Source organism: Brachyistius frenatus, unplaced genomic scaffold (genome assembly GCF_029030835.1).
Source record: "Brachyistius frenatus isolate BFR_SWC_R1_liver_20210118 unplaced genomic scaffold, ASM2903083v1 Contig_391, whole genome shotgun sequence".
Classification (NCBI taxonomy): Eukaryota; Metazoa; Chordata; class Actinopteri; family Embiotocidae; genus Brachyistius; species Brachyistius frenatus.
The window spans coordinates 2,867-26,481 of record NW_027210990.1 but is presented as its reverse complement, the minus strand read 5'-3'; the positions used below and the strand labels follow the sequence as shown (position 1 = coordinate 26,481).

Below are 23,615 nucleotides of genomic sequence, written 5' to 3'. Positions count from 1 at the left end.
GGCTGTTTGCCCCCTGCTGTCTTTCCCCGCTGTTTGTCCCCTGCTGCCTGCTGTCTGTCCCCTGCTGTACAGTGCTTCAATTATTATAATAGACACTGATTAACTCTTATTAATTGAATAGTCTGATTTTTCGTCCTCATTGCCTCTCGTTTCCTCTGAGACAGATCTGAGCGCCCCATGTCCTGCAGGGTGGACCTCTTCAGTCAGAACACCAGACGATGGACTGTGAAGTGTCTGACCTCCCCAGCGGCCCGCTGGACGTCTACAGGAAGAGAGCGTCCTTCAGCTGGAAGGACATGCGTCTCTTCATAGATGGAGAGGACACACTGGCATTCAAGGTAAGGTCAGACTGTCTATTGGTCTCAGGAGGTCTCAGCACGTCTGAGGTGGTCTCGGGTGAAGATACTGAGGGTCTGATTTACTAAGATCTCAAATAAAGGTATTAAATTGCGTGTTCGTTGAAAAAGTTAGCAAATCTTTTTTGCTCCCATTTTGCAGGTGATTTACTGAGTAATTGCGTCTTTGAAATCAGGTGAAATCTCTGTATTTAAATCAAGGTTTGTGATTTAAAGTGATTCCAGCAATGGAAAACAGAGCGACTGCAAAAGGAAATCTGATCCCATTGAAATTAAGAAAAATAAATATACCAAGAACAAAATGCTTTATAGGAGATTATCAGCAAGAACGTAAATACTGTGGGGAAAAACAAAAAGGCAAAAAAAAGGCTTGATAATAAAACGTGGGTAAATAAAAGAGGAGGACGGTGGATGAGATCCTCTAACAGACAAGAGATCAGCAGGTCCAGATCTTTCTGTGATGAGCAGCTGATGTTTCATTGAGTTCCTGGAGGTCTCGTGAACCTGATGAAGCTACCTGTGAATTCTGCAGGATGTGACAGCTCACTTGAACAACAGGACTGGAGGGAGATCCAAGCAGAGATATGCTGGAACCACCCAGAGAAATGCTGAGTTGAAGAAGTTTTTTAATTGCTGGTATTTCGTGGCTCCTCCAATATTACATATGATGCAGGCAAACACGCAAAATGGACAACGTGTGTTAAATTGCACATTTGAAAGACGCAATCCTCGCTGCACGTCGTTAGTAGATCAGGGTTAGGCCTTCAGTAAATCATGCACTGAGTGTAGGATGTGAAAGATTCTGACTGGAACTACTTCTGTTGGAGAAAGAAGCTGCATTATTCTTCAGGCTCTGCCCACTGACACCTGATTGATGATTGTAGGTGTGAATAGTTGTCAGAGTCACTGGGATCATGTGTTTGATTCAGTCTTTAATTAGTGCTGAACTCAGTCCTGCTGCTGTGGAAACACTCTCACCTTCAGATTCAGTTGCTGTTCCTGGACTTTTGATCATTTCACATGATCTTCATCAGCAGTTATCACTGTTACCACAGCTAGGTCTCCGTTCAGGTTTCCATTTTGTCGGAGCCTTTGAGGACATCACTGTTTCACTGTTGGTGTAAAATGTGACGTTCATAGTTCAGTCCTGACATGAAACACATCATCTGTATCAGTAGGTTCTTTACGTTTCTAATACAACTGCCTTCATCTCCCCTCTAAGCTGCTTCCTCTACAGTATCTATCATTTAAAGAATTAAAATCACTGTTTACACTGTTTATATCTTCAGTGGGAACAGTGGTTCTGATAAGTCCATGGTTGTATCTTAACGTGTCGATGAGAACATAAGTAACCTTGACTATATAACAAGGTCTTTTTACAGGAATTAGTAGAAATAATAACAGTGTGTTCTGCTCGGTGCTGCAGCAACATGTGTTCAGGACTCTGGAGAACGATCCTCTGTTTGCCCGTCAGCCCGGTGAGGACGTCCCCTTGGAGAAAATGAGAGAGCTGACCTTCCTCAGGTATCAACACAGCAGCACCTTCAGTGTTCACAGCCACTTTGAATTCACACATACTGTACTGTTTGACGTGAAGACAATAAAACTCCAGGTGAACACTTGCAGGGTGAAGCAGCTCTTTCGCTACAACTTCCTGACCAAAGAGGAGATGATGGCCGACCCCTGGAAGACTGTGGTCCTCAACGACTGTCTGGGCATGTACGACTGGGCCGTGAACAGCAAGTTCTTCCTCAACATCGGGGTGAGTGGGTGGGCGTGACTGTATTAAGACTTTAAGTTACTTCAAATCAGTGCTATACTGTCTGTCTGTTGTTTTCTTCCAGTGGAAGTCCCGTCAGTCTCTCGCTGTGATATTCATTTCAGTCCTGCATGAATGTGTTGGTACCATAACAGCTCATTTGAAATGCTTCATTCCTCTTGAAAAGTTGTTGTCTCCTGTATCCCTGCAGTCTGTCACAGACTGAAGCAGAGAAAGTGTGAACAAAGATAAATAATTTCTTCTTCTCCAAAGATGATTCTAAAATCGACAGACTTGTTAGTACCTCCAGAAAAACTAGAATTAATTGTGTTTTAGTGATATTTCAAACCGTTTTCTCCAATTAGTATCCAACATGTTGTGTTGTATTTAGTCATTGAGCCTGTTTAATTGGAGAACAGTGTTCACTTTGCTGTCTGGTATCATTAGGCCTCATTCACTAATATGTGCCTACAAATATTCTTACTTTGCACACAAAGTGAGTGTGCACGCATAATCACCGTGGGATTCATGACAGGTGTGTAGCGGTCAAGTTTGTTCTCACCACCTTGCGTGTGTTGGTGAATCACAATCATTGTAAGCTGACATGGGTGTGTCCGTGTGATGCACTTAGCATACTGACACGCCCCCGTTTCACCATATAAGGAAACCGGTTTGTCTAGAGCTGTCATGAAGAAAGCGGTGAAGTGAAGAGAATGAAAATAAGTTGACATCTGAGGAGGAAGAAAAGGATCGCTATTAAAAAGTCTTTCCTCACGAGCTTTTACATTGATAAAAGGTGTGTTTACATTTTCTAAGATGGCCAGGTAGTCAACATCTGTTCGTACGCATGTTCCGAGGTCATTTTGAATCTGTTCACAGAGTAAGAACACATTCAGGAATGAAAATATTGATGAATCCCAGATTTGTGCGTTAAATGTTTGTACGCACGGTTTAAGCATAGATTTGTGTACACGTGTTGTTAGTGAATGAGGCCCATTGTGGTCACTGAACAATAACAGAGCAGCATGTTCAAGGTTGTAAGAGCATCTCCAAGCAGCTTCATGTTCCTGTTGTTTCCTACACACCACACAGTGCAGCCTCACAGATGGTAGCTAGACGTAAAGTGTGTCTCTTCAGTAAAACATAACATAATGTCAATATAATAATATGAATATGAATATAATATGTAACATGTTAAAACATCTTCTGTTTCAGATGTTTGGAGCCACTGTGGCCAACTCAGGATCCAGCAGACACAACAAACATGTAGAAAATACTGGAGACATGACGGTAAGACCTGGAGACGTGACGGTAAGACCTGGAGATACTTCACCTCGGTGATTGTCCACAGGACAGAGCGGATGGGAGATGTTCCTCCTTCTGTCCCTGAGCTGTCTGTCCCTGTGTTGTTCTCAGTGTCGTATCTCTGTTTCAGACCTTTGGATGTTTTGCGCTGACTGAACTGAGCCACGGCAGTAACACCAGAGCCATGAGGACCACGGCCACGTACGACCCGTCCACACAGGTCAGCACAAACAACACACACACTGCTGACACGCAACACAGCATGTTTGAATGTTTAATAGCTGTATTTGTGTCTCATGACAACATATAATATTTAATGAATGAATGTTCCTTTCTTTGTTGATTACAGCTCTTTAATCTGACAGTTTATGTCAACACAAATTAAATATTTTTAAAAGTTGATTATTATATCTATTATGTATTATATTGTGATTATATATAGTTTAAAAAGTAAAATCATTATCTTTAAGTGTTATTGTTTTAGACAAAAACAGGCAGAAAAACATTAAATCGAAGTAAATGGATAGTTTCTCCACTGAACCAAAGTGTTGGCTGTACAGATCCTCTTTAAAGGATGAAAATATTCTGTGACTTAAACAAAAATCACTACGAAGAACTGTATTTCAAGTGATGTAATCAGTCTGCAGAGTGCTGCGTGATTTTATTCTATCGTACTTATTACAGAGGAGTTTTACTACAGCTTTAACTGCTGGTTAATGTCCAACGGAAACTTAGCTTTAGATTTGATTATTGAACATTCAATAGTCATTAAAAAAAAACATTTTCAGATAATATGAAGATGAAACAAACTGTCCGTTGTCTTCATCAACTGAAAAACTTAAACTTACTGTGATCTAACAGCCCACCTCAAACTGGAGAGAAGAACTCTGAGAGAAAAGAGAAATCTCCCAATATAACAAGAAAACTCTGCCACTCACAGTGAGCAGCTGAGAGAGAAGAAGTTCTCAGATACCTTAAAGTAAAGCTCTGCTCTCTCTGCTCATCACAGCCTGTGGTCAATGAGACTGTAGTTATTAGTACTTTGTAGGAACAGACTGAGGTGCTGCTTTGACTCTGTGGAGACACATTTCTGCTGCTGTCATTGAAAATATGGCAAACACAATTTTTTTTTAATTAAAACTGGAGTTTAGTTTCATGAAAAACTTGATGAGTAGAATTTTCTTGTTCTTTTGTAGAGAGTAATAGAAATATTTCTAAACTAATATTTAAGATGCACTTCCCAAATAATGAATATCTGAGTCTATTCTTTTTTTACTGCATATGTTACCTGGTGAATCTTTGCTGCTTTCTGCTCATTGTACATTATAAAAGTCTAAAAGGAGGAAATACATTCAGACATGACCTGCTGCAGCTTTTCTCTCCTTCTGTCTGTTCCTCTGCAGGAGTTTGTCATCAACTCTCCGGACTTCGAGGCTGCTAAGTTCTGGGTGGGTAACCTTGGGAAGACGGCCACCCACGCTGTGGTGTACGCTCAGCTCTACACACCTGACCAGGTGTGCCACGGCCTGCACTCCTTTGTTGTCCCGGTAAGACCCTGACCTTTGACCCCTGACCAAATACAAACAAAATCATTTTGGACACTTTCTTTCCACTAATTTAAAAAGAAACAGAACATTACTCCGTAAACAGTTCCATAATTGATTTGTAATGGCTATTTCAAAGATTTTATAAATAAAGGGCAGGTTGGATATCGGCTTATAGTTTCCTAAATCAGCTGGATAAATATCATGTTTGACAAATGGCCTTTAAGTTTGGCTCGGTTTGTGAGATGGTAACAGGCTGACAGCGTTATGCTTTCTGATGATAGTTCAAACTGAGATCACAATCAGTTTATCAGTTTATACACCGAGGCTCTGTCCTCTTTGTTCATTTTGACTGTATTCAGGTGAATGAAATTGAGACATTAAAGCTGCTGATCTAGTCAATAAAGAGATTCTGGGACTGTAGTTATTAGATGAGAGTAAATGTTTGCGTAATCACCATAAATATGATAAGAAATCTTATAGTCCAATCCGCTTATTAATACGGATACTGCTTATACAGTGGTGTGAAAAAGTGTTTGCCCCCTTCCTGGTTTCTTTTTTGCATGTCTGTCACACTTAAATGTTTCAGATCATCAAACAAATTTAAATATTTGTCAAAGATAACACAAGTAAACACAAAATGCAGTTTTTAAATGAAGGTTTTTATTATTAAGGGAGAAAAACAATCCAAACCCACATGGCCCTGTGTGAAAAAGTGTTTGACCCCTAAACCTAATAACTGGTTGGGCCACCCTTAGCAGCAACAACTGCAATCAAGCGTTTGCGATAACTTGCAATGAGTTTTTTCCAGCTGTGGAGGAATGTTGGCCCACTCATCTTTACAGAGTTGTTGTAATTCAGCCACATTGGAGGGTTTTCCAGCACCAACCTCCTTTTTAAGGTCATGCCACAGCATCTCAATAGGATTCAGGTCAGGACTTTGACTAGGCCACTCCAAAGTCTTCATCCATTCAGAGGTGGACTTGCTGGTGTGTTTTGGATCATTGTCCTGCTGCAGAACCCAAGTTGGCTTCAGCTTGAGGTCACGAACAGACGGCCGGACATTCTCCTTCAGGATCTTTTGGTAGACGGTAGAATTCATGGTTCCATTTATCACAGCAAGTCTTCCAGGTCCTGAAGCAGCAAAACAGCCCCAGACCATCACACGACCACCACCATATTTTACTGTTGGTATGATGTTCTTCTTCTGAAATGCTGTGTTACTTTTACGCCAGATGTAACGGGACACACACCTTCCAAAAAGTTCAACTTTTGTCTCGTCAGTCCACAGAGTATTTTCCCAAAAGTCTTGGGGATCATCAAGATGTTTTCTGGCAAAAATGAGACGAGCCTTAATGTTCTTTTTGCTCAGCGGTGGTTTTGGTCTTGGAACTCTGCCATGCAGCCATTTTTGCCCAGTCTCTTTCTTATGGTGGAGTCATGAACACTGACCTTAACTGAGGCAAGTGAGGCCTGCAGTTCTTTGGATGTTGTCGTGGGGTCTTTTGTGACCTCTCGGATGAGTTGTCGGTGCTCTCTCGGGGTAATTTTGGTCAGCCGGCCACTCCTGGGAAGGTTCACCGCTGTTCCATGTTTTCTCCATTTGTGGATAATGGCTCTCACTGTGGCTCTCTGGAGTCCCAAAGCTTTAGAAATGGCTTTAAACCTTTTCCAGACTGATATATCTCAATTACTTTCTTTCTCATTTGTTCCTGAATATCTTTGGATCTCGGCATGATGTCTATCTTTTGAGGATCTTCTGGTCTACTTCACTTTGTCAGGCAGGTCCTATTGAAGTGATTTCTTGATTGAGAACAGGTGTGTCAGTAATCAGGCCTGGGTGCGGCTCGAGAAATTGAACTCAGGTGTGATAAACCACAGTTAAGTTATGTTTTAACAGGAGGGGGCAAACACTTTTCCACACAGGGCCATGTGGGTTTGGATTGTTTTTCTCCCTTAATAATAAAAACCTTCATTTAAAAACTGCATTTTGTGTTTACTTGTGTTATCTTTGACTAATATTTAAATTTGTTTGATGATCTGAAACATTTAAGTGTGACAGACATGCAAAAAAATAAGAAACCAGGAAGGGGCAAACACTTTTTCACACCACTGTATATACCGATACTTATCGATACTCTTATCAGTACTACTCTCCACATGTTAGTACAAAATATAAAGACATCAAATGATGTGACGAGATTAAAAAGTTATTTTATAATTACTTTTTGGGCTGAAATAAGGTCAAAGGTTAAACCTGACTGTCTCCTCTCAGCCAATGAGCATCTACGTAGAGCCTTGAATGAAGAATATTAAAACACTCCTTCACTCTGGGTTTAGGTAGGTAGGTAGGTATTTACTTTATTAATCCCCGAGGGGAAATTTTTTCACTACAGCAGCATACAGAAGCAATAAGATAATAATAGAATAAAATAATAGAATAGAATAATATAATAATAGAAAAGCAATAAAATAAAATAGCAGTAAATAGCAGTAAACAATATAAATATAAAATGCACAGTATATATAGTACATTATATATCTATATATATTATATACAACAAACCAAGAAACACAGTCAACATATATATATATTATATACAAACAAACCAAGAAACACAGTCAACAGTGTTATTGTACTGTGATGGATTTTGTCAGAGGTGAGTTATTGTACAGTCTTATTGCAGTGGGCAGGAATGATCTCTTGTATCTGTCCTTGTGACAGCGGAGCTGGAGGAATCTTTTAGAGAAAGTGCTCCGCTGTCCCTGCAGCAGGTGGTGGAGAGGGTGGACAGGATTATCCAATATGGACAATAGTTTGTTCAGCGTCCTCCTTTCCACCACCTTTTCCAGGCTGTCCAGTTTGTAGCCGATGATGGAGCCGGCCTTCTTAACCAGTTTGTTAAGTCTGTTGGTGTCACCGGCTCCAATGCTGCTCCCCCAGCAGACCCCAGCGAAGTACAATGCACTGGCCACAACAGACTGGTAGAACATCTCCAACATCTCGCTGCACACATTGAAGGATCGAAGTTTCCTCAAGAAAAAGAGTCGACTCATCACCTTCTTGTAGACAGCATTGATGTTGGTCTTCCAGTTCAGTCTGTTGTCGATGGACATACCCAGGTACTTGTACTCCTCAACCATGTCCACCTCCCCTCCCAGAACTCTCAGCGGTTGTGGAGCCGTCGCCTTCCTCCTGAAGTCAACCACCATCTCTCTGGTCTTGGCCACGTTCAGGAGCAGGTGATTTCTACCAACCCACTCCACAAAGTCCTCCACTACTGCCCTGTACTCATCCTCCCGTCCATCCCTTATACATCCTACCACTGCAGAGTCATCAGAGAACTTCTGCAGATGGCAGGACTCTGAGTTGTACTGGAAGTCAGTTGTGTATAAGGTGAACAGAAAGGGAGACAGAACAGTTCCCTGTGGAGCTCCAGTACCACTGACCACCGTATCAGACAGCACACTGCCCAGATGGACAAACTGTGGTCTGCCTGTCAGGTAGTCATTGATCCAGGAGACGGTGGGCGCGTCCACCCCCCCCCACCACCACCACCCGCAGCTTCTCACTCAGTGGTTGGATGGTGTTGAATGCACTGGAGAAATCAAAGAAAGTGATTCTCACAGAGTCACCGGTTCCATCTAGGTGAGACTGAGCTCGTTGCAGCAGGTAGATGATGGCATCGTCCACTCCCACATGAGGCTGGTACGCAAATTGCAGAGGGTCCAGAGAAGATTTCACCAGCGGCCTGAGGTGGGCCAAGACCAGCCTCTCCAGCACCTTCATCACATGAGATGTGAGGGCAACCGGTCGGTAGTCGTTGAGGCCAGATGGAGTCGTCTTCTTGGGGACAGGAACCAGGCAGGATGTCTTCCACAGCACCGGGACCTCCTCCTGCTTCAGGCTCAGGTTGAAGAAGGTGTTGTAGGACCTCAGCCAGCTGGACAGCGCAGGTCTTCAGGACCACGGGGCTGATGCCGTCAGGTCCTGCAGCCTTGCGCTGGTGGATTCTCTCCAGCTGTCCACAGAGGGGGGTGAGGGGTGTGTGTGTGTGTGTGTGTGTGGGGGGGGGGGGGTCGAGGTGTCGATGGAGGAAGAGCCCTTTGAGATTGAGGGCTCTATGCAGTTCACCAGGGGGTGGGGAGGGGGGGAGGCAGCAGAGGTGTTTGGAGGTGTGAGGTGTGGAGGAGACAGATGAGGGTGGTGAACTAAACCTGTTGAAGAAACAGTTTAGTTCATTTGACCTCTCCAAGGAGCCCCCTGGTTGTTCCTCTCCAGGTTCCCCCTGGTTGTCTCTCTCTCCCCTTGAACCCAGTAATCTCCTTCATACCGGTCCACACCTCCCTCACGTTGTTCTGCTGGAGTTTGGCCTCCAGCTTCCTCCTGTAGGAGTCCTTGCACTCCTTGAGCTTCTCCTTCAGGTGGCGCTGCACTCTCCTGAGCTCCTCCCTGTCCCCAGACCTGAAGGCTGCTTTCTTCTTATTAAGAAGAACTTTCAGGTCACTGGTGATCCACGGCTTATTGTTGGGGAAGCATTTTACAGTCCGGGATGGTACGGTGGTGTGTTCACAGAATTTGATGTATTCTGTGATACAGTCCGTCCTGCTGTTGATGTCCTCCCCATGTGGTCCAAACAGCACATTCCAGTCCGTGGACTCAAAGCAGTCCTGCAGGGCGTCTTTAGCCTCCTGTGTCCACCTCCTCACAGTCCTGGTGGTCACAGGCTGCCTCTGCACCAGGGGAACATACTTGGGAGTCAGCAGGACCAGGTTGTGGTCTGATCTACCAAGGGGGGAAGGGCAGTAGTACTGTATGCATCCATGGCATTAGCATACAGTAGGTCCAGAGTTTTATTGTTCCGTGTGGGGCAGTTCACATACTGGTGCAAAGTTGGCAGTACTTTATCCAGACTGGTTAAAGTCTCCAGTAACTGTAACTAACAAAAATGCACCGGGATGCTTAGTCTGCAGTTTGGACACAGTGGAGTGGATGGTGTCCTCTGCTGCCTCTACGTCAGCTGATGGAGGAACGTACACAGCGATAACAATGGCGGACGTGAACTCCCTCAGCAAATAATAAGGGCGCATCCCCACGGCTAGAAGTTCAATGTCCGGGCTACAGAAACGTTCCTTCACACACATGTGGTCGGGATTGCACCACCTCTCGTTCACATAGACTGCAATCCCTCCACCTTTCTTCTTGCTGCTCCGAACAACGTCTCCGTCCGCCCGAACAGTCCTGAAGCCGGGTACGGCCGCGCTGTGGTCCGGGAGATGTGAGTGCAGCCATGTCTCGGTGAAACACATGATGCTGCACTCCCGGTACTCTCTCTGGGTCTTTACCAGCGCCCGAGCTCATCCGTCTTATTGGCCAACGACCTCACGTTCCCCATTAAGATCTCCGGTACCGCTGGTTTGTATTTCCTCCTTTCCGCCTTCAGCTTAGCTCCGGCTCTGCAACCCCGACGTCTTCTCCGAAGTTCAACGGGGATCTCAGGCCTCGCTCCGGGCAGCAGCAGTAGAGGGCTACTCAGCGCGATCAGCTGATCATGCGAGTAAACAATAACAGTGCCCCCATCCAGAAACGTGGAAAAATTACAGTCCATTACGGACCGTTAACTTAACACACGAGAGAAAGAAAAAAAAAAAATAACTCCGAAGAGGAGAAAGGCTTAAAAAAATACTAATAATACTAATAACAAGGGGAGGGGAGCTGCTGCAACAGGCACCATCTTGCATTTAATCTTGCATCTGCATCATTACATTTAATCAAGACTGAATCACAATAACAACGTGGTAACAACATGAATAGTTGTGAAAGGAGCACAAATCTTTGTCCAATAATATCCATGTTAACAAACATGTTAATAAAGTCACCTGCCACAGGTCAAACATTTAAAAGGTGATCATTTTAAACTAAACATGATGTTTGTAGTTAGGAGACTTTGCATTGTTTTCTAATGATGCTCTGAGTTATATTTTTGTATAGATGAACTATTTAGATGACTCATTGTGTGATGGTTTAACCGCGTTACTGCAGGTGAGAGATCCAAAGACCCTGCTGGCTCTGCCCGGTGTGATGGTCGGAGACATGGGCAAGAAACTGGGCCTGAATGGACTCGATAACGGGTAGGTGCTCCTTCATCTGTGGACTGTTACTGTTTCAGAGAAACTCTTTATCAATGTGTTAACCCATGGGTTGATTTGCAGATATGCTGTTATGTTCTCGTTAGACACTGGTACTGGACTGGAACCGGTCCAGAAACAGGGTATAAACAGTAGTGGGTTATACAGCACACATGTCCAGAGTTTTAATATTTCATAGTCAATACATTGTGAAGCAGCAGTGAAAGCAAAATGTTCCCTGGTGACAAAGTGTTTTCTGCTGAATGCAGTAGAGTAAATACACACCAGTGTTTCCCCTCCCGCTGTCCATTACCCAGCGAGAAGCCCCGCCCCCTCCGAAAGACATGAGGTTCTCATTTCATTTAAGCTCAGTGTGAGTCCCACTGCTGCTGTCTCTTCAGGGATATTCCTGCTGTTTCAGCTCTTTCAACATCATACAGCCTCCTCTAAGTGACCCATCCGGGCCAGATCAGAACCCAGGTGGGTCCGGACGGTAAGCTCTCTCTTGAGCCACAGCCATCTTCAGGCTTTGTCTGCTGCTTTGGTGGTATTGCGGATTGTTCTTCTCTTTTTCTACATGTGGTGGAGAGCTCAGGCTATAGGGCGGGCTACAGAACCACCAAGACTGTACTGGGAGGCATCTTTCCGTCCTCCCAGCACGCTGGCGGCCGCTGACTCTGTCCCACTATGTGTACTTGGGTAGCTTCCTTTCCTTCTTCTTTTCAAGGGACTGTAAACTCCAGCCGCACAGCGTGCTTGGTGCCCTCGGGCACAGGGACAATGTCCGGTTGCTAAGTGGTGGCAGTAATGTGATTGGGAACCTTCAGCTGGTAATCGAGGTCCACCAGCAGCTGCCGGTCTCCTGTAGAGACCAGGGTACCTGCAGAGGTTTTTGGTTTAGGTGCTTCCCAGCTCTCACAGGCGGTGGATTACTTGGAGGGCTGGGAATCTGTGTCCATTCAACTGCTGAGCTGACGGCCTCAGCTGTGGATTACAGGACCTGATGGTGCTTCAATTGGTAGCGTCCCTGTCCAAAAGCCTTCAGGCAGCAGCGGAGGAAATGCTCCAGTGGGCACGCTGGTGTCTCAGTGCCACGTGTGTAGATTTGAGGTTTAGTCATTGCATCCATTGTGCACATCGTTCAATGGCTGGATGAGAAATTTGATGAGGTCTCCTTCCTTTCAACCACATCCTCCCATCTGGTCTAAGCTCTCTGATGCCAACCAACCTACAGCTTCTCCTCTCTCACCCCCTCCTGTAGGAGGCGACACCTTTCCCTCTCTGCTGGTGTTGATGTGGGGACCTGGAAAAGATCTTAACCCTGCTCAGTCTCGTTACCGCTCCCATCAGCTCCTTGTGATGCAGCCTTGTTGAACTTCTTCTTCCCTCCATTTCCTGCCAGTCCCTACTTCCATCCTTACCTGCCAGCTTTGGTATTCACCACCTCTCTGGGTCTTGTTACTTTGAACTCTTCCTCCAAGTACTTGAAGAGCACTTCTAGTTTGTGGACATGTCCAAAGAGGGCAACGCTGCTCAGTTTCATCTCCTGATGTGGTTGCTGACCTCATGGAACAGGAAGGGCCACAAGATTACTTGGAACATGCAATGCTGGTATACCTGTGCTTTCAACTTCCCAGGTGGGCCACAGCTGTCCACTGATTTCAGACAACCATCCACCTCAGTCCAGGTGGACTGGATGGGGGCCGTATCTCTCAGCGAGCTGTTAAACCCTTTCCTCAGCTCTTACACGGGTTCTCTGTGAAGGTTGGGATGGGTACACTTGTCTTCTACCTTTCTGTTGCTCTTCATCACAGACAGTGATTTGGTTGGTTTGAAACTCATGTGGGCTCAGTCCATTAGCTCCTCTGGCACCTGCAGAACCCACTTCCAGCCTGGGATGATTCAGTGGAGACTGTGAGGTCCTCCATGAAGGCCCTGATGGGTGTTTGGCACCGAACAGGTTTCATCCTGAGCCCTCTGCACTGCAGGTCAGCAGACTGTAAGCACGTTCACTGTCCCAGAAGTAGTAATAATGTCCATCTCCACTCTGCACCAGCTTGATGGTGGTGTAGTAGACAGCTATCAGACCTCTGAAGCGGCTGGAGATGTGCTGTCTTACCAGAGTGAGCTTCACCAGCTTGTGTTGAATGGTTTTACAGGTCAAACCACAGCACTGACTGATTGTTCTGCTTCTCTCTGACCTCTCTGATGAGCTGTGAAACAACACCTGTGTGTTCACTTCCACGATGCCTCCCTGCTGGAGGGACAACTCGGTACATACTGCATATGCACGATGAGCATGGAAAGCTGCTCCACACACAGTTCTCCTCAGGGTTAAGCCACTAGATGGAGCTGTATTCACTGCATAGAGGTGATGAAACAGAGTTGGACAGTTAAACATGTAGAAGAACTGATTGTTTTCCAGAATGAACCAATATAATATCTTCTATATGGACAGAGCTATGTAGTACAGAGTGGACACAGCGTTTCCTCGACACCTGCTGTGGTTCTGACAGAGTTCTGCTGAGCAGCATGTCGGGTCTCTATTGTTTCATACTGACAGGGTTTATTAGTTAACAGGTACCAGGAAATCAATGAGTTTGTGTGAATAAGTTCCTTGTTTGTTTTTATTATATATTTATGATATAGAGTTTACCTGAGAACGCTGATGATGAAACGAGTGTCTTTCTTTTCTGCCTTGCTATCCTAGATGTTTAGTTGAACTAACCTTTTTAGTTTTAATGCAGCATGTTTGTTTAATAGTAGTAAATATCTGAAGGACCAAATCACTACTATGAAATAAACACTACAACATTACAGATGTAATTAATGTTGGATTTTTCTGACATGTCTTTGAAACCAAAGACGACTTTCTCATTAACAGGTGTTCTTTCTCTTTGCCAACAGGTTTGCTTTGTTCCACAATGTGAGGATTCCTCGTGAGAAGTTGTTGAACAGGACGGGAGACGTGACTCCCGACGGACGCTACGTCACACCGTTCAAGGTCAGTACATGTTCCAGCTGGTCGCAACAGAACGTACTCCATATATACCGGTGTTTAGTTGGTTGTAATCTGCATAGTCACCACTAGATGTCCCTACATCCTGCACACTGCTGCTGTAGCTGTAGTGAGTTTTCGATTCAGCTGCTGCAGTGTTTTAAATGGACCGGAGACTGGAAACATTTATCGAGCATCCAAAGACGCATATAAACAACATGGATCATCTCCATTACAAATGACACATTTACACTTCACAGGATCAGATAAAAACACCTGAGCACACCTGGATGTAGACGTGTTTTCATTTCAATGTCCTAAACTGAGGTTTTACAGGTTTGTGGTTAAACCTGGTGAATGTATACCGTACATGGATTCCACTGAGGTCTGCCAAGGAGTTTATTCTGTGTTTTATTCTGTGTTTTATTCTGCTCTTCATCCCTGACTATCCTTCCCTCCTCTCCAGGACCCCAACAAGCATTTTGGTGCGACTCTGGGTGCCCTGTCAGGCGGCAGGATATCCATCACCAGGATGGCTCTGGTCAACCTGAAGCTGGCTCTGACTGTGGCCATCCGTTTCTCCGCCACCAGGAGACAGTTTGGACCCAAAGACTCAGAGATCCCTGTTCTGGAGTACCAGCTGCAGGTCAGTCTGGAGGCAGTGCTGGAAGCAGAGACACATACACATACACGACATAAAGAAAATATGTCATTGTTAAATCCTTGATTAAAAGTAAATCACAGTCATCTTATGTTATATGTTCTATATGTCATGTTATACTGCTCTGTATGTTTTTATTCTTAGCTGACATTCAACCCCGTTTCCTAAAAAGTTGTGACGCTGTGTAAAATGTAAATAAAAACAGAATGTAATGTAAATGTTAAACTCGTATTTAGTTAAAAAAAAATAGACCAAAGGCAACATATAAAATGTTGAAACTGAGAAATTTTTATTGTTTTATAAAAAAATATATTCTGCACTCTTCTGCAGTATCTACCAACCAATTATTTTCCAAACCTTCTGATCCATGTAACTAGTTTAATGAAATGCATTTTACGTTGATTATGAAATACACTCTTTAGATGATAGGAATTAACTACTTGTGTGTTTTATCCATAACTAATTATATTTATTTAGAACTTAATATATAATTTTGAAACCACAAATGTTCACGTACCAGTGGTCAGAAAAACATGTTGAACTCAGGTGCTGATGATGATCAATAAGTTTGAATACTTTGTCATGAAGGTTTTTACTTCCTCCTGCTGTGTGCATCACTGTGCTGCTGTCAACAGGAACAGGAAATTGTGGATTCAGTTAATATCTGGACTAAAAGAGAAAAGACTTGATTGTTAAATCTGGAAACTAATTGACTTTATTTAATTGATTCATATCCATTTTTACATGAAGAAGGTTCCAAAATAGTTGGGATGCTGTGTATAAGGTAAATAAAAACAGAATGTCGTGATTTGTAAATACAAGACAACATGTCAAATTTTGAAACTGAGAAATGTTATTGTTTTATAAAATATGTGCTCATTTTGAATCTTATGCAGCAGCACGTCTCTATAAAGTTGTTCCAGGATCATGTTCACCACTGAGCTGCATCACCTCTTCTTTTAACAACACTCTGGAAACCTTTGGGAACTGAGGAGACCAGTTTCTGGAGTTTTGAAAGTGAAATGTGGTCCCATTCTAGCCTGATAGAGGATTTCAGCTGCTCAACAGTTCAGGATCTCCATTGTTGTATTTTTCATGTCCTGATGCTCCAGATGTTTTCAATGATTGACAGTTCAGGACTGCAGGAGGCCAGTTTATCAGCGGACTCTTCTACTACGGAGACATGCTGTTTGAATACGTGCAGAATGTGGTTGGACAAAACATAATAATAAAACAATAAAGTTTCTCATTTTTAACTTTTGATATTTTGTCTTAGGTTTATTTACAATTAAATATGAATTTATGCGATTTTCAATCATCACGTGTTTTTAGTTACATGTTACACAGTGTCACTACTTTGGAAACAGGGTTGTATTTAAAGCCACACCTACAAATGTGTTGCTTATTGTATGTTTTATTGTATGCTCTTGTAGCAGTGGCGTCTGATCCCGTACCTGGCAGCAGTGTACGCTCTGGAGCACTTCACCAAATCTATCTTCATGAACTTTGTAGAGTTCCAGATCGGTCAGATGATGAGAGACAACAGTGACAGACAGGTGAGGAAAGGTGTGTGTGTGTGTGTGTGTGTGTGTGTGTGTGTGTGTGTGTGTGTGTGTGTGTGTGTGTGTGTGTGTGTGTGTGTGTGTGTGTGTGTGTGTGTGTGTGTGTGTGTGTGTGTGTGTGTGTGTCCGTCCGTCCGTCCGTCCGTCCGTCTGACTGACTGACTGACTTACTTACTTACTTGTGTGCTTGTTTCAGGCAGAGATGGGCAGAGAGATCCATGCCATCGGCTGCTCCAGTAAACCACTGGGCTCATGGACTGCTCAGAGGGGGATCCAGGAGTGCAGGGAGGCCTGTGGTGGACATGGCTACTTAGCCAGTCAGTGTCAGACACACACATACTCACACACGTCCTCTTTGTGTTTTATGTATCATGTGTCTTTGAAACATTATTTTACATGTTAGATTTGTCATCTATGTGTTTCTTGCCTCGTTTGGTTCAAGGTTGTTATTAGAAGCACATTGAGTTCACCTGCGTATTGAACATCTAAATACGACTGACTTCTTGTGTGTGTGTGTGTGTGTGTGTGTGTGTGTGTGTGTGTGTGTGTGTGTGTGTGTGTGTGTGTGTGTGTGTGTGTGTGTGTGTGTGTGTGTGTGTGTGTGTCAGTGAACCGTCTGGGCGACCTGCGTGATGACAACGACCCCAACTGCACGTATGAAGGAGACAACAACGTGTTGTTGCAGCAGACCAGCAACTACCTGCTCAGCTGTCTGCAGACCAAACACGGCGGTCAGTTGTCCGTCCTCTGAGGGACGATCACCTGCTTTATATGTTGTTAGCCCTTTCACAGGAATCTTTGTTTTTACAGTTTAGTTTCCACACCTTTTTTATTGGCCTTATCTTCAGACAGTACATAGTTTATCTGAGGGAGGGAGTTGTAACAAAGATCTCCAACTGGACTGGACCGGCAGACGTTTCAGTTCTGGGTCTGCGTGTGAAACCAGCCACATATGAGCAGCACTCCCAGTATTGTAAACCTGGTTCGTCTGTGAAGCTTCATTGGTGTTATCTGCGTTCAGATGAGCTGCAGATCGAGTCGCCTCTTCACACTGTTGATTTTCTGGAGGATTTCCAGAAGATATTGAAAAGTAACTTTACAGCAACAACCGTGGAGGAGTGTCTGGACTCTGCAGGTATTCTAGTGTTTCACTCTCGTCAGGACCAGACTTCATTCTTACTGTGTTGTTGTTTTCAAACTTGAAATACCGCTAAGACTTCAATTTAGAACTCTTTCTTTAAACAGTGAAACTTGTCGCTTCCCAATTCCTGTGTTTTTTATGATTTCCTGGGAAAACCTAGATGTAGTTTGAAATAAATCTGTTTCACTGTGAATGTTAGCAACAAACAGAAGAACTGTTAAGTCGCAGTTTGCAGTAATTTCAGTCCATTAGCAGTTTATTCTTTCCTGAAGTTCAAATCTTAGTTAAATCAACAAAACGTATTCACTGTTATCTTACAAAACGAATGTTTACCAGCCATTCACACCCTAACTCACCAGTGGTGACAGAGGCAGAGCACAGGAACTATGATGTGTTTGAGGTTGTCAAACTATGTATGCACATGCAGTCGTGGATGAACGTATTGCCATGCAGGCGGCTCACCATCCATCAGGAGCAGTTTGTGGTTCAGTGGGGGTTAGGTGGGGAGAGGTTGGCCTAAGAACACTTCCAGATGGAGATGGGAGGAACTTGGGATTGAACCACCAACCTGCTCACTCCAGCCTGGTACATCTCTGATAAATATGCAGCACGTTTCTGGGGTAGAATCTATCAAAATCAAGTTTGAAGTCTTACAATTATTTGGCATGAAACAATGAAAATATCTTCTCCTTTGCGGAACTCTTAGAGTCATGGGTCATCCTAAAATGCTATAAATACAGCAGTGTGACAATGAGAAGACAGTGAGCAGACCTTTGACAGACTGAGTTCATCGCCATGACAATAAGGGTGCGTTGGGTCTCCGGTGCCCTGAAGACTCTATCTGCAGGCTCTAATTGACGACCAGTGAACCAAGACTTAATTTATTTATACTGCCCTCTAAGGGCAAAATGCAGTCACTGCATATTCAGCACAATCTGGTTAATGAGGATAATCTGACTTTTTGACATCTTATTTTAAAATATTGCACCATAACATTTTTGATTTTGGGGAGAAAAGAACGCATAAAAATTTTACAAAAACCAGAAAACAGGAGCAATGCAACATTAATTCAATTAGCTGTTAAAGGTAGCAACACATTCATCCATGACTGTTTATCTACTCAGTTCGACCACCTCCTAGTACCATTCTTCCTCACATTCAGTTTCTGTAATTATGTGCTCTGCTTCTGTAATGCAGTATAAACTAGTGATGTTGTGGTGCCTTCCCAGTGAGCTGTGCATCGTCTCTCCCTGTTGTCTGTTATATCAGTGCCGGTGGCAGCCTATCAGTGGCTGGTGTGTTTCCTGCTGGAGGAGAGTCAGAGGAAGCTGGAGCAGCAGAGGGTCCTGAGCAAGGATGAGTTTGAAGCCCGTAACAACAGCCAGGTCAGACACATGCACTCATCACTCATCCTCCGAGGCAGTTTCAAGTCATTTACACAGTAATGTTATTATTATTCTGAATTAGGTTTCTTATTTAACCTGAATGTTGTTATTGATGAAGCTAAACTAGCAGTTTTGCCCTACTCCCTGTTTTTGTGATTTACAGGCTGAGAGCTGTTATTGAACAAAACAAACAGTGAACAAAGTGAAAGTGACCTACTGCAGTGATAAAAAAATCCAATATCTAATTTTAACTGAATTAATCTACAAAGAGTAGAATACCCACGACATGAACATGGTTGGACTGTAAAATATAAATGGTTGAACTGTAAATATACATGGTTGGACCGTACCTGATTAGGCAGGTAGGTAGGTAGGTAGTTAGTTAGTTACTCTATTACTTTATTAATCCCCAAGGGGAAATTCTTTCGCTACAGCAGCATTTATAGATACAGGAAAGCAATAAAATAACATTAAAAATATTAAATATAAAAATGCACAGTATATACAATAAAGTAGAATAAAATAAAATAAAATAGAATAAATTAAATTAAAACTAACTAAGCAATAGTGCAAAGTTTTTTGTTGTTTTTTAAACAAGAAAAACAGACAACGGTGTTATTGTTGTGATGGATTTTGCCAGAGGTGAGTTATTGTACAGTCTTATTGTAGTGGACAGGAATGATCTCCTGTATCTGTAATGATCTCCTGTATCTGTCCTTGTGATAGCAGCTGGAGGAGTCTTTTGGAGAACGTCCTCCTCTGTCCCTGCAGCAGGTGGAGAGGGTGGTCAGGAATATCCAATATGGATAATAGTTTCCTCAGCGTCCTCCTTTACTGCTGCCTTGCTCTGCGTTTTAGAAATACAACGTTCCCTGTGTGTGCTTGTGTGTGTGTGCTTGTGTGTGTGTGTTTGTGTGTTTACAGGTGTACTACTGCAGATCTCTGGCGATCGCCTACATTGAACACAACTGCCTCCAAAGATTTAATGAGCTGACCTTGGATCAGGACACACCAGCTGGTGTCAGACCAGTCCTCAGCAGGCTGTGTGCTCTGTATGGTCTGTGGAGTCTCAGCAACCACATGAGCACCCTCTACCAGGGTATGGACCATACTGAGTACATATGGAGGAATCTAGATGTTATCGATTCAGTAACAGCACTGTTTCTGTCCAGGTCATTACTTCAGTGGAAGGAAACCTGCAGAGTTGGTTCAGACGGCCATCCTCACTCTCTGCTCCCAGGTAAGGAAACACCTGTCATCCTTTTTGTCTGCTGTCTCACCACACGATTTACTGTCATAAGGAGATACAGCGGAGTCCTTGTAAACATTTACCTTTGGGTGCACCTCTGAACCCAGATGGTTCTGTTACACCATGGACCATAACAGCCCTCTACTTGCCCATCAACCACAGCTGGGCTGGGACAGGGCTTCACAGTGCGAGTCATTTTCTCTCATCTGCAGTTAAAAATAGATCATGGGCCAACCAGACAAATAATATAGGAGCACAGTGCATGAGCAAAAGAGACATCCCACTGTAAAGTTGTGATCCAAACGTATAATACACAACAGTGATTAGTAAATATGAGCCGAGTCTGAAGTCGTAACGTCATTTCAAGGCTGTCTGCAGACACACTGACAGAACAGGTTGTTTTCTATCTTTTTACTTTCATGCGAACATGAAGCACTTCCTGTAGCTGCTTCACAACAAAAGCCTCCCACTGGTTCACCCAAGAAAAGCTCTCTGTCAGCCCGATAAAGATGACTAAGTGATGAAGTGCCATCACTTGTCAGCAGAATGAATGCTGGGACTTCCTGCTGTAGTTTCAGTTTGGATGTTGGAGGCAATGTTTTCCTTTAAAACTGTGAGACATTAAATTATATTTGATCCGGTGAAAAATGAAAGACTATAATCACGACTACCATGACTAAAAAACAAGCAAGTTATTTATGTCAGTCACACAAAACACTTGATTCCACAATTGATATTAGTTCTTATTTTGTGAAACTAGAGAGTTTACACATTAAGTCTATAAGCAGGAACTTCTGGACTTCCATAAGGATGAAGAGGAGTCTGTATTTCTTGGGTGACAAACAGACCTCAGCCTAAGGCGTGAACATTTTATGAGGTTGTGTCTGGTTGGGAAGGTTTTTATGGTGTGAAAAGACTTCTTCTGTGTAAACAGTTGTTGTGGACTCAGTGTGACCCGACCCTGGTTATGTGTATGAGTGGTTTCACATGTTGTTCTAATAAGAAACAGCAGCAAGTGTCTCTTAAAGCATACACTTATGTGCACGCACGCACGCACAGTATAACTACACATATAATAAGTTGTATGATACAAGAACATCTTTCACTGTTGTGAGGTCACAGTGATCTTTTTCCTTAATACAGCCAACATCTCTGTTTTTCTAGAGCTTAGGTACAGACCTTATTTTAAATTTTTCCTGCTTTACTTGAAATGCACACTTAACCCGCGATGAAAATCACATTTTCCCATTTAAAAATGTAGCAGTTTAACATCAGCAATGCCTATAAAACTCATCCATCCGCTGTGCTCGTATTTACATCACTACTGTTTTACTGCTCTCTCCTGTCTTTGTTCCATCTCATCCTTCCTGCTCGTCTTCATAAAAGTTGAATGATAAATTAATGACTCTGCTGCTCCCCACCTCAATTAAACTCTGTTTTCTCTCTCTCCACCACCAGCTCAAGGATGATGCAGTCGCTTTGGTGGATGTTTTTTCTCCCACTGACTTCATGCTTAACTCACCTATTGGCCGTGCTGATGGACAGGTAAACATTTTCACGTAAGACAAGCTGTGTCAGGACATTTGAAAGACCTAAAATGTGTTGAAAACTCAGACGAATGTCCTCGTCTCACTTTGATAGTTTGTGTTTGTGTCAAGACAGGCCGTATGCTGATTGGTCACAAAATTACAATTAAAATCAACAATTGTTAACATGATGAAAGGAAGTTAGAGTTTTAAATACAGTTCACATGAGTCTGGTTTGTATGCTGAGTGACATAAAATCAGAAGAGCTGATGTCTTCATTCTCCACCCAGCTCCATGAGGATACTTGTGGTTCATTATTGAACTCTATGGGTCACACTGACTCTGCACTCTCCAGGGGATGCACAGATCATATATATCAGGTCACAAAGCTTGAGCTCCCTACAGCGTTCCCAAAACTCTTTGTATTCATGTGTGCATGTTAGAGGTTGAAGGAGAAGCTGTTTGCAGCTTTCTGTGACATCATCAGCATGCACGGTTTGATAAAATTGAAGCACAGACGACAGCCTTCACACATGGAAGATTTACTGGAGAATGAGCTGTTTAGTATGTTCAGATGACATCATAATGCACCGATGTCCAAAGGCAGTCACATTTCAGGTGAAACAGCTGAGGTTAGTCAGTACGTTCCTAAACATCCATTCATCAGTAGATGCAGATGAACATCCATGTAGAGGACAGAAATATAAATGAGTGTTGTTCTTCTATTGCAGTGTAGAGCTGGTGTCATGGTGAGAGATCAGTACATTACAAACATACATGTACAAGACATCATGCAATATATGAAAATGAGATTTGTGCTTTATAAAAAATATCTTGTTGAACATGTTTCTTTTGTAATAAAAAATGCTTTGAGTATTTTCTTTGTACTCACTTAGATGTAACTTGGTAAATGTGCTAGCATGAGTGTTAGCTCTCTATGGTAGCCTCCATCCAACACAGTGGATGTTTCAGTGTTGAGCGGACCTTCATTCCAATGTGCCCTGCAACATAAAGGAAAATACAGTAACTTGAGGTTTTAGAGCTGATTAACCAACAACCACTGCAGCATATTTCCAGATGTCCAACCTGTGGTGTTGTTAGTCCTCCATGCAGCTGTATAAGAACCTGTGGTCGACGGTGATGCAGGGCAGCCAGGTTGTGGAGCGCCCCGCCTGGTGGAAAGAGTTCTGTGTAGACAAACCAGTGGTCGGATCTCTGCGTCCAAAACTGTAAAATGGACACACAACAATGTCAAGAATGCAATATTTAAGATTGTTAATTTGTAAATGTGTTTTCCATTTGCAGTGTAACAGTTGATAGTTTGTTTCACTAAAAACAACAGAGATGGATATGACATAGAAAAGGTCGCCAGCAAGGATTGAACTGTGGACGCTGCACTTGTCTTCTTGAACCATGAGGCCACCAGATGTTCCTGATATTTCAAAGTCACACATTGACTTTAGATATTTGTAAATCAGTTTTAATTTAAAAGAGGAAATCATTGACTGACATTCCATCAATTATGATCTTGTAAAACCTGAAAAGTCTTATGTTAAACTCTGTTAATAATTTCCTTGTCACACTTTTGTTTGCTTCTGTTATGTCTCTGTTAAATTTAGATTTGAATAATAAATTTTTCCAACATTGAAATTCCATCAGATCCTGTTTCCACTGTTAACGTGTCCATTTGAGAGCATAAAAGAGCTGTAGTTTGTGAGTAGTGTGGATGGGCAGATACCAGTCTAGCACTAGGACCCAGACAGGAAGGGAGGATCCCCTATTGAGGCAGGAAGCTCACCTGGGCCTCTTTCCTGCACACCTGAGCTCAAGCTGAGGCCTCTTTAGACCAAATAAAATGGTTTGTTCTGTTTAACATATTAAGTTTGTTAATTTGTTGTAAATAGTCTCCAGGCAACTGCATGTTTGAAACTGAGGGGAAGGGCTTTGTTTCAGGCCTGTAAATGAATTGATTTTGTTTGTAAAGTAATTTTTTTTTCTAT

General features: G+C 43.1%; 1 protein-coding gene across 1 annotated transcript; it reads left to right on the top strand.

Moving 5' to 3' along the window:
- The first annotated feature begins 148 nt into the window (after nucleotides 1–148).
- acox3 (acyl-CoA oxidase 3, pristanoyl) lies at nucleotides 149–23,226 on the top strand. The gene is made up of 18 exons (XM_069724669.1): nucleotides 149–338; nucleotides 1,783–1,880; nucleotides 1,983–2,118; nucleotides 3,331–3,405; nucleotides 3,551–3,640; nucleotides 4,824–4,967; nucleotides 11,008–11,096; nucleotides 14,001–14,097; nucleotides 14,558–14,737; nucleotides 16,186–16,308; nucleotides 16,511–16,631; nucleotides 16,923–17,045; nucleotides 17,336–17,449; nucleotides 18,725–18,840; nucleotides 19,765–19,939; nucleotides 20,013–20,080; nucleotides 21,548–21,634; nucleotides 22,729–23,226. The coding sequence occupies exons 1-18, from the start codon at nucleotides 219–221 to the stop codon at nucleotides 22,846–22,848; spliced, it is 2,076 nt and encodes a 691-aa protein (XP_069580770.1). The 5' UTR covers nucleotides 149–218; the 3' UTR covers nucleotides 22,849–23,226.
- Nucleotides 23,227–23,615: the final 389 nt, after the last annotated feature.